The 12670-nt window shown below is 28.4% G+C and overlaps 1 protein-coding gene across 1 annotated transcript in view; it reads right to left on the reverse strand.

The window, feature by feature from the left end:
- The window catches only part of LOC105362411 (lachesin), a 94458-nt gene that overhangs the window by 17956 nt on the left and 63832 nt on the right, over positions 1–12670 (reverse strand). Inside the window, exon 3 of the mRNA XM_011499852.1 lies at positions 5999–6206. Within this exon, the coding sequence (XP_011498154.1) occupies positions 5999–6206 (208 nt within the window). The remainder of the gene's footprint in view (positions 1–5998; positions 6207–12670) is intronic.

Raw genomic sequence — 12670 nt, forward strand, 5'->3', positions numbered from 1 at the left:
AGAGAGAGAGAGAGAGAGAGAGAGAGAGAGAAAAGGCAGACATCAGACAAACAGATAGAGTACGACTTAATACCACACACCCGCGCCAAATGTCGGTTATTAGTCGAGGGCACGTCGCCAGAAAGGTGTTTAATAGCCTTCTAGGAGGGCAATCGTGCTGTCTAGAGAACCAACGTAGTCACACGTTTTACATACATTTGCATTGCAGCCGCAAAAGCAGAGACCAAATCGAGCCTACCCACACTGTTGCGATCTCCTACCTTCTTTATCTCACGGAGACACTCTATGCACTGGGATTGAGTATAATTGAGAAAAAAGATCCAATCAACTGCATTTGACTACGTGAGCAGATTACTTGAAGGAAACGTACGTACCGATGGCTCCTTCAAAGCACAGATTCTTCATCAAATTTAGACTTTAGGGCAAAAGTCTATTCCTGTTGTCAATCAAACCGACAATAAGCTTCCTTCCTACAGGTATTTCGATTATTAGCCAATTTCATTTTTATTGATTTAAGTTTCATTTATTAAAAAAAAAAAAAAACTCCGCCAACATATATTAAAGGCTTAAACGATCATATTTCATTTATAAACTGGATATCACATTTTATTAATAAAAGAGTTATATTTAAGTAACTTAACAGTAGTAGTATTCGAAAAGTTTAATACACAAAAAAAAAGTTCAATTTTACTAATCCCCCGTTATTTAAGAGTCTATATTATTTTTTAAAACACGATAACAAAATTTAGTCCACCATAAATAATAAATTTATTGTCAAACGAATGAATTTTTAATATTTATAAAGCTGTATTTAATAAATATTAGAATTTCAATAAATCGTCACATTCAATATATCTCCATCTAAACCATTATAAATAAAATAATAGAGACATGAATATAAAATAAGATTAAATACACTTAATTTTTATTTAATGATATTTCATTAATAACTATTATTACTATTATTATTATTATTATTATTATCTATGCTACGATCTAATATCATAAGATTTAATATAATATAGAGACGTTATCGAATGCTCTATCCCAAATTTTACTTTTTCAAACTGTAATGGAATTTTTCTTCTATACAATAATTTTCTATATTCATAATATAAAACAAAAATATCTAAATATGTTTCACATTAAAAAAATTAAATTATTTATAATCCATAAACTTTATTTTAATCAAAATATCAAACATATTTGTTTTATTGCCGGGCTTATGTTATTCAAAATTGGTAATTCTAGAATATTCTCTTTAATAATTTTAAACAATACTAGAATATTATAGTAAAATAAAAAATTCTGGAGCGTCTTTCAATAGTAAGACTTCTCGACTAGACTTTAAGACTACAGTACATCGTACGATAAATAATTATTATTTAGATAACAATGTTACCTATATTTGACAAGTTATTATTCCCAAGATGCATAAAGTTTATTTAATTTTTCAGGTACCTCAAAAATTGCTAAAGTTACAGTGTTCCGGGTGGCAAAATTAAATGATACTTATGAAATAAACTAGAATATGTATGGTGGATAAAATTTTTGTTGTTTCAAACAAACTGATAAAAGTTTGGAATATTATAAACATATCGAAGGCAACTTGAATGTCTACTAAGGACTTTATTTTTCTAACTTCATAATCTGTTAAGTGCGGGTTTTAATTAGAAAAGTATATCAGTCTAAATCTCTATTAAGTCTCTTAAAAAAGCATAAGTACATTTGTTAATTTTTCCATTTATATGAAATGGCAATAGTAACTGCCTCATTAGATATTTTTAAAAAATCTATCGTATGGGATTCCAATTAATAGAAATACTCGGAAATCCTACGTACTTATACTCTAGAGTTAGGTTAATCTCAATTATTACAAGGAAGAAAAATAAGAAGAACGACTCTAATACGTAATGAAAGCAATTAACTTCTTGCTTTAACTTATATTTCCATGTAAATTGTGACCAATTATTTTAAAAAAGTTTATCTTAATCCAAATATATCACAACTAGGTGTCTTCGGATATCTCGAATAAATAGTGACAAGAGAATTTATAGTAAGAAATTGCCGTGTGATGTCAGTACAAAACTATTTTACCTTTGCAGTGCACATTCCGTGCTACCACTACGAGACCACTAGTAACTACTTATCCCTAGTATTGCAATTAGAATCAACGAAATCAAGAGCGCACTTGCAGTCACGAAATATGCGTGTTATGATTCATTTATTAATAGCTCATAGTTAGGAGCTCGAGCATTCGAATAGTTTGCGATTGTTTTATTCGCTGTGGTGGCATGCATTTTATTTCCAATGATGTGTGCAATGAGATTACATGGAATCACAAAATCTATCATATTTTTATTGTGCAGATAAATAATCTAAGGAACTTTGAAGACGAAAATGTTCGCAGGTAATCTCAGCAATCGTAATCGCTACTCATCGCTATATCACCGACTGCACAATAAAATCCAAGCAAGAAAGATGACATTTAACTTATTTTTATCTATATACCGAGAATCTTCGTATATTCCAGGATTGCATGCTGATGCAACTGTTCGATGTGGAAGCCCAGATATGTTGGAGATAGAGTGGCCACTGTCGCTGGAACATTTGACTTATTACATTCACTGAGCAAATTCTTCATTTTCTATTTTCCTATTATTTTTCATCTGTATCTTGAACAAGCAGCGTATATAGGCTTATCTCTTCAATATTTGTTATTGATTAATATTTGTTATCCATGCCCACCCATCAAATTGAAGTTCTTTTTTTTTTCTTTTTTTTTTATTTCCAATAAGCTCCCTTGGCCTATCAGCTGCATTTAATATTTCGTATTTTCATCTTAGGCGAATATCACACTACTCCCATCTCGAATCAATTACAATTGAATAAACTTTGTTTTGCCTTTAAAGCGAATATTTTTTATTTTCCTCTTTACTTGCCTTATTTCGTCGATAAGTTCCTCCAATTGCATCTTTACTTTGAATTCTTCGAAGCAATTTTTGAACAACTTAGAACAATCTGGAGTCAAGGGATACCGCAAACTCAAAGTTTTAAAAGTAATATAACTCTATGGCATATGTACTAACTGATTTTCTACAAAAATATTATAGTAATTTTAATTAATCGGAGTTTATATCCAATTATAAAAAATTACTTTTGTCGTAAACTAGAAAATATAATAATATTTTTTTAAATATATACATGTATATTAATCTCAAATTTCATTCATATAATAAGCATTTTAAATTGTTAAATTACATTGTTACAAAAATATTATGCCAATATTTTCCAATAACATATAAATATTAGTAGCTTTTGAATATTAATTAAAAATACCATTCACTATAACCTAAACATATAATTACCTAAACTAAAACATAATTAATAAAAAACTATTTCATAAATATGAATGAATGGATGTTATATATGACAGATCTATGCCAGATAAAGCAAAACTATCTCAAAGACGGAAACATTAAACTATTCTAATTATTTTTATAGCCAATAAAAAATTGTACATTAGAACATAAGTACATGATTAAGTAACGAATTAGATTAATCATATGATGTAATGTATTTTTTTCAAAACATATTTTTACAGTATTAACTTACGAACTATTTTCCTATATTCAACCATTTAAAATAAAACAAAAATATTTTACGACATCAAAATATTCATAGTAAATCGTACTTTTACTATGTACAGTTAAAATTGAAATAGTATTCCTATGTAGCATGTTAAATAAAAACATTCGTTTAATCAGGCCGTACTAATTTATTCGGAGATAAAAAAATAATAATATTGGAACGATATTTTAATAATAGATAAAATCAGATAAATATTTTAGGTTATATAGCAATTAATAAATATTAAAAATGCATTTAAAATATAGAGACATAAAAAGCAATTCCTTCAATTGATACAATTATTAAAGTTCGACATTTAAATTATCTTGCTGATATATATATATATATATATATATATATATATATAGAAATTGTTAATTTTATTTATTTTCAATATATTATATTGTGTCATATGAGATATATATTAATTTATATGTTATTTTTCATCTTTATTAAGTATTCTTTAAAATGAAATGAGCACTATTTCTGCTAATTGTCCATCTAATTCTCTGACTTTCCTCTAATAATAATTCATAAATATATAAATCTCAACTTTTTACTTTTCTTAATTAAACAAACAAAAGTTTCTAACATCCTCTGATGCTTTCCTTAATGATATATTTTATTATAATCCAAAGCTGTTTGGTACATATTTAATGAACTATCATAAATAATTTGTAAGAGAAAAATACACTTATTAAAGCAAAATATGAAATATCAATACAACCATTTGCACATATACTTTAAAAAATAACGCAGTAATGTTTGTATTACAGTAAATATTATTTATAAATATAAATAATATAACAATTTTTATGAAACTTCAAAAATACGCATTAAACATTCGACTTGAAGAATTTATCAACATTTATTACTGAAAATTAAAATTTTTTGTGATGTATATTTAAAAGAAAAATCCTCAATAATTTAATAATCAATAACTTAAAAGTACTACGTAAATGCAAATTTGATTACGAAAGTATTATACATAATATGCAAAATTTTATATTATCTAAAGGATACTCAATATACTATAACTCATTTTTCTATACCAATTACCCTATATATTCACCGTCGACATTATTCTTTATAATGTTCAAATATAATATAATCTAAATCATAATGCGGTATTACACTTATAATCTTTCGGTTATATTAATCGGTATATTAGTAGATATTCGTCGGTACTCTATTATATAAATTCCTTGTCCAAACGCAAATGTGATAATTATTATTATAAAAAAATATTTCTCAATAACGATGTATTTGACAGATTTAATTTCAAAAGTTTTAAGATGAAGAGAGTTCAAAATGTGGTTTGATTTGCACTCGGAACATTTGTTTTGCAAATATTTGCTGATACAGGAAAGTTTTCGTTATATTCAAGAATGTAGTCTACGATGTCTCGTGTACGGGTTGAAAAGAAAAATGTTCATAAGTTTCTGCTTCGTATGATAAATATATACTCAGACAAGAATGAAGAGACATCCAATAAATTGCAACATTTTGGCATCTTAATAAGGCAATAAAGCTTTAATAAGCATAATTCATAACTTTTACAAACTCGCGAGCTTAAGCGAATAAGTTAGTATCAGATAAAATATGCTGTTCCCTTCTAATAGTACAATATGGTATAATGAAATATATAAAACTCTTTAAATTCTTTCAAAATAATGATAATTGCTAAATAAAATCTACAAATTGTTTCTTCAATGGATATTTATAAAGATAATTAATCGAAAAATTATCTGCGTTAAAAATAAGCTGTATTGATAAGAATGTAGCACAAAAAATTATGGGCATAAACTTGATTAGCAATTTATAACAAAATACGAATTTTACAAACAGAGACATCCAATAACAATTTTACAATTTGCCAATATCATTAATGTTATATGAAAAACTTGGCAACATATTTCTATTGTTTCAAATAATCGAATCCATTAATTTTTAATTTATTCCATCTATGTCAGCTATATTAGTATGTCTTTTAGATAAAAATTAAAGCGAATTTAGTTTTATTTTTAGTTATTTTAGTTTATCCTGAAAATATGTGATAAATTTCACTGTCCTCCAAACTTATTTATTATTTCGTAAAAACTTACTTATTATTACATAATAGCATTCTAATGGTCGACATTAAATATACTTTACTTATCTTTACACAAATCTTGAAAGATAATTATTTTTAATTTTAATTTCACATTTTACCAAAATATACTAAAAATTATTCCCATGATAATTATCCCTGATAATAAAGATTGTTTGAATTTTATTATTGAAACGTAATACAAAGGAACATAAGACTATGATACGACAAGATCATCGACTCATAATGTAACACAAGCGACTCGTAACTTACACTTACCAACAACTTCAAGGAATCCCGTGTTGCTCGACATGGGATCGGTATTCACCTGACACATATACCAGCCCCTGTCAGTTTCCCGCGTGTCCTTGATGTGAAGGGACCATGTACGATGTCCGCTATGCGTCACTGCTATCCTGTGGTTCTTTGTAATAACGTGACTCGATATCGTCAAGATCGTCTGAGTATCCACTCGCAACCATGCGACCTGTAACGAGATAATCAGCAATTTGCTTAACGACATTAACATACCCAATCACCTCTGAACTTAATGGTACTTAATGTGAACATTTTTTTTTACTTAACACAAGTGAAACATTGCGCTGAATAAATGATATAAATTTGAAAAAAAGAAAAATGTTGTGAAAGTTTCACTTTTACATTACGCCATAATTTTAATTGTAAGATCTTATTCCATCAACATAGCATTCAAGGTGAATAATATTTACGCGCATTGTGCATCAATATAAATTTTAATAATTATCATATTAAAGTGTAAAACAATGAAAAAACCAAAATATATATACATATATGTATGTATGTGTGTTTTTCTAAGGAATATAATATATGAGTTATATAAGTATTTATGATTTTTAAATTGAAGGAATTTTTATTTAGGAAAGTACAGTATTCTTTTTTTACCATCTACCTGATATATATATATATATATATATTTCATAAATATTTTACACTCATAATCATTATGAAAGAATAATTAATTTACATTTTAGCAGAAAGAGTACTCGAGTACGTAGGTAAAGTATATATATATATATATATATAGAGAGAGAGAGAGAGAGAGAGAGAGAGAGCAATTTTCAAACTTTGTGACATTATTTTGATCATTATTTTGAATTTTTTGTCCTAATATGAATTTTACCTATCAAAAAATAATTAATCATGTTAAGACATATTATGAAAATAAGCATTTCATAGTTATAGAAATATAAATTTCAAAATAATTGGATAAAATTAAATATTTTCTTATTACTCGCATATTTTTAATTTCTTAACTGATTCTTCATATCGTAATAATTCTTGGTCATCTCGTGTTTGTACAGTTATACACATGAGCTCAAAGTAATACACAGCTAAACTGAAAATTGTACCAACTTGAGCATAAAATTAAGTTATACAACTTATCGTTAAATTTTGAGAGCGCCAAGGTTAAATTTCATTAATATTCTAGGGTAAGTCATCCCGAAGAAGAAATTTTGGAAGGAAGAATAATTTTATTATATTACAAATAAGAAAATTCAATCGCAGAATGTATAGTTTTTTCAACTTTTCTCCAATTTTATTAATATCGATTTGAACAGCAACATTCTTTTACGAATAATCCGAGTTTATTAAAAATTTTTTTGTTTATTATCTTATGAAACATACATGAAATCGTGAGTATTCGAATACTCGACTCTTTCACACACCAAACATAATATAATACAATTTCATTACAATCGTAGAAAGAGTTATGAATAACTCGATTCTTCATATTATAACGTAGGGTAAACAAAAACAACGACATTAAGAAAGTAAAGAAGAAAAAAAGTGTTTCCTTTATAGTAAATTTTTATTTTTTAATTTTCGAATAGCTTCCAAAGTTTTTACCATCAGCTTTCAATTTAACAAGTTGCCGGAGAAACGACGTTTTACAACTTCATGCAGAAAAGCCGAAATAAAAATATAGGATAGCGATGGAGAAGCCCTTACTCGCAGGCAAAGTACAAGAAAAAAGAAAGGAGCATGTGTCGCTTTTAAATGCACAATACTCTTTTTACATTCAGTCGTTTGCAGCGAATCTACGAGAAGAAAAAAAATGTGGTCGTTGTCGTGATTGTCACTGTCGTCATCACTGTCCTCCGACACATACAAGCTTTTTTAATCAAGCTATCTCTGGTAGCAGATCCCTCTGTTTCATGCATTCGGTTAAAACGGAAGAAAGAATCTCGTCGTACTTGTTCTGCCGGGTTTGCGAACCCCTACTTACATGGGCGCCGTTACAATTTTATACTTGCATTTTCTGTCCTATAGAATTTTTCTCCTTCCTTTTATTTATAATTTTTTTATTTTTTATTTTTTGCCTATAAAAGATTGTACTCGAGAATAAATTCATTTCATTAATTCGAAAAAATTAGTTTCGATGTTTGAAACATGCAAAATAGGCTATCGTTGCATAAAATGGCAAAAAATGAACTTTATTTTAATTTTATGAGCTGCTAACTCTTTAAGCACAATCAGAATTTTGTTTTTCAATTTAAGCTTTAATTCATGCTTTAATATAGACGGAAGCGCGCGTTTGTGAGCTTATAATTATAATTATAAGTCACTTTTAACATTTAGCTTTATGGTACTAAGTTATATTTTCAAATATTTCACGAGATTTCGACTAATTGAAGAAAATATATATCGCTGCACCTATTCTTCACCTTGAAATTCTAAAACTTCTAAGCTATTTTTATTTTCATATAAAGTATCGAAATACGTACTCTCTAACTAGCCAATAATCAATTATAGCTGCTAATTAATTATAAACAAAAAATATTTATATAATAAAGTGTCAATAATTCAATCCATAAAGAAATATAAATTTTTTATACAAATTTCTTGTCCTTGTATTAACATAATCACTACATAAGATCAAAATTCTTATTATTTCGAAACTTTGCATATAATGTGCATATATAATATAGTTTTTATATAATTTGTTTTATTCCAATCATGGTTTCACGCATCACCAGTCATTCTATAAACTGTATAATCGAAAAATAATGAATTTATAAAGAAAGTTTCGATATAATTACTTTTCAGAAGTACTTTACGTAAAATTACGAGTTTTATCATATTACCTATAAATTTTAAAATCGACAAAATATAAATTATATATCAAATATACTCCTATTCTTTTCTAAACGAAATTTTCCTTTTTGATTATTTGCATGCGTTTGTCTTTTGCCGACTACTGAAGAAACATTTATAATTTACCAACTCGTTTTAAAAAGCAAATGACATACCGTATTATACTATATTACATGTGTACACGAACCGTAAAGCTTTGATTTTCTTATAAATAATGTTTATACAATGTTATTTACATTCATTATTTAAATTCATTACGAGGAGAAAAAATATTCCGAAATTAAGTTACTTCTTACAGCTATTCCGGTAATTTTCAAATTTATAAACTTACAAAGTTACTTAAAGTAACATTTTACGCAACAATATTTTCTTGTTAATCCAACATTACCTCATTTTCTATTGTTATTATATTTATGAAAATATATATTCGTAGATAACTTGTCACAATTTTAATTCAATTAATTAATAAAAATATCTACCCTCTACTTACAACACCAATGTTTTATAAATTTTTCATAATTAATAATTATGATTATTTATACATGCGACTAACAATATATTCAAATTCAAATATGAAAGAATGTAATATATGAATGAATAGAGTTGATAAAAATGGTTTGTCTCGCTCATCTCTAGATTTATTAAATTCCATCACTCTACAATATATCGAAATAAGCTGTTAAAATAAGCAGAGGACGTGAATGGGATCAGCCGCTAAAAAAGGGAAATAATATTGAATGATCAATAGCGCATTTCATTGAAATCGAGTCGCTTATTTGGCAGCGCTGCAATCACGAATATACACGACTTCCTTCGTGAGTGCTGGCGGCCGCTGGACTTTTCGAGCGTACGTCACGTTTATATGTTCGAAGAAAGTACGTACCTACATATCCGTCCCTCGTCTTATTTTTCAAATGTAGAATCAAATGTAAAGAAAATCAAATGTACAGAAGGGGTAAAAAGAGGGACCTGAAAGTGGAACGACTTGCGCTCAAAATACAAGGAGCGCCTTGGCCTTTGTGCGGTTATCCTGCGGCCTGCTGAATTGCAGCGAATAATTATTCAGCCAACTTGCTTGCTCACCTGATTCACGAATGCGGGGATGTGCCGCGGTCGCGTCAAAGGGATGAGGAGGATGATGAGGAGGAGGAGAAGGGAGGAGAGGAGGGGAAGCTAGAGGTGGCGACCACCACTTTGCCTTGCGCGTATAACGACGTATGCGCGATAATAATAGCGAGTCCTGGGCTCCAAAGGCATGGAAAATGCCATTAGAGAAATATTGTTTGTTGGTAAAAGAAATATTATGCACTCCAACGGCTTTGTTTTTCTACGAATGTAAATAGGATAATAGGATGTTTTAATAGATTCAATTATCAATCTTGCTTTTTATTGTATTTTTTGTGTTTTTGTAAGTTATTCGCTTGATAGTTATTAAGTACTTTCAAAGTCTGTGTGAAAAAGAGTGTGCCAAGTGGAATCCTTTAATTTCTCTTCTGAAACCTGTGTACACGTATCCCCGGATATGTGAAACACGAAGGATGAGTAACGACTTCAAAGATATTACTGTGTTATATGAGTATTATTCCCGAGGATTTTGTTTCTTGACCAATCTTATTTGATTTTCTCGATTATTTCTTTCGAGCTTTGGCTCCAGTTGATTTACACCTCTTTTCACTTGGAAAGTGAACTACTTTTCATCACTTACATTTCCTGTTAATTCATATTTCATTTCTATTTGTTCGTATGATACAATAATCACCCCCGTAATTCAGATAGATAATCAGGAAAACGCAAAGTTCTGGTAAAATTAATGATAATAAAACTACTTGACGACTTATCAGATGATGACGTGGTAGGTAAGTAAATAAATGGAGTATCGGTCAAACAATATCTTCACTCGAACACAATCTCTAAACTTTTCTCTATTTAATAATTTATCGAATTACAATCAATATTGAAAGATTTTAATGTATTGTTTTTTATATAACCGGTTCGCACGTATCCAAACACGTGCGCACGTGCTCACACACGCATAAAAGAAAAAATTAATTTATTACTCCACCGAATCTCTCATATACTTTATGTTAATTAAAACTGCATGATAGGATTGCATTAGATTTTCCTAAATAGTTTATTTATAAACTTTAAGAATTCTTTGTAAAATTCTGTTTTAAGTCTAGTTCAATCAACTAATATCAAAGGTAATAAATAATTTCAATAACGGTAAATTCGTTTTTCTGAAAATAAATGTTCGTATTTCGATGAAGAATTACTTTTTGTAATAATAATTTATTTTTCCAAAAAAATTGTAAATATACTACGAATAGAATGATCAAGGTAAAACCAACAACACACATAATAAATATGGTTTGTCCATAAAAAAACAAACCACTATCTATAAGATTATTTCATACGTTCAAGAAAACTTAATTATTAGAATTAAATAAGCTATCCGTGCTTTTAAAACGAAAAATGCACAAATATTGGCTTAAATTTATGTGAAAATATATTTAGAAAGAAGCACCGACATTAAGAAAAAAATATTCATTAAAAGTAAATAAAAATACTTTTAAAAATGTACATATTGTAAAGCTCAGCCTTAAAAAGTAAAAGTCGAAAATAGTTAATTAAATACTGTTTTAAATGAACAATTTTAATCTCGAAAAACTAGATCATCGGGTATATTTATAAATATACGAATAGTAACGGACAAATAAAACATTATACCATTGTATGTACGTCAAAAACTAGAAAATATAGTGTCTTGGCAATAAATTAACTATTATGCAGTAATATTCACTCCGTATATAAATAATTGTAAACTGAATTAGGCTAAGAATAATAATTTTTAATATTCTCATACAAATGTCATCATCCTATTAATTCTTAATTCTTTATTAATCATCGATATTATGAGCAATAAACAATGTATAAATGTTTCTTTTTATCCTACAATATTACAGTACATATACAGTAATAAATACAGTATTATTATTATATTTTCTAAATATATTTTAATAGTATAATAGTATGTTGAACTATTGGAGTGGAGTTCTTATTAAAATTAGAATTTTATTAGATATTTTTTGTTTTATATTGATTTATCTTGTATTTGGAAGAAGCACCTATGGTTTCGTGCATTACTCTATGAAATACACCTAATCGCATTTAAGTAATTAATTATAATGAATTCACAAGTTTTGTATAACGTGAAAGCCTCGTGTGTGCTGTAGTATTAAAAATGACATTATTCGATATAACTGATTAAGTCGTATTGGATGGGATGAAATTATTTTCATTAAAAAATCGTTCGATTCTATTCAATTATATATGAATTTCATTTCCATATCTGTGCTATTAAATTTGGACGTAAGGGAAAGCCTATAAAATGGCTGAGCTATCTAAAAATCGCATTAACGATTAACAAAATAACGTAATAATGGCACATGTATGAGAATAGACGTAAAGACCTCTTGCGATAAGTACACTCACTTAAGGTCAACCATAGGTCATTCATCTTCACGGTACCAACATCATCGCGTCGTGGCAAGCCATGTACAGAGCAATATCTCTTCGGTTGGACGACATCGACGAGGTTCATGTAATAAATCTCGAGGAATCGACGAGACGCGTAATACTTTAACTTGCGCCGCTACTCCTTCTTGCTGTTGGCCTTGCGCGCGCAAAATAAAGAAAGTGTGGCAACGACCCGGCGAAAAACGACCTGGAAAAACGAGGAAAATAGGTGAAGGGTCGAGGGGATAGTGGAATAGTAGCAGACGGGAAACGTCCAGTCAGATCACAAAGGCCAGGGTT

Source organism: Ceratosolen solmsi, unplaced genomic scaffold (assembly GCF_000503995.2).
Source record: "Ceratosolen solmsi marchali unplaced genomic scaffold, CerSol_1.0 scaffold35, whole genome shotgun sequence".
In the NCBI taxonomy this organism is placed as follows: Eukaryota; Metazoa; Arthropoda; class Insecta; order Hymenoptera; family Agaonidae; genus Ceratosolen; species Ceratosolen solmsi.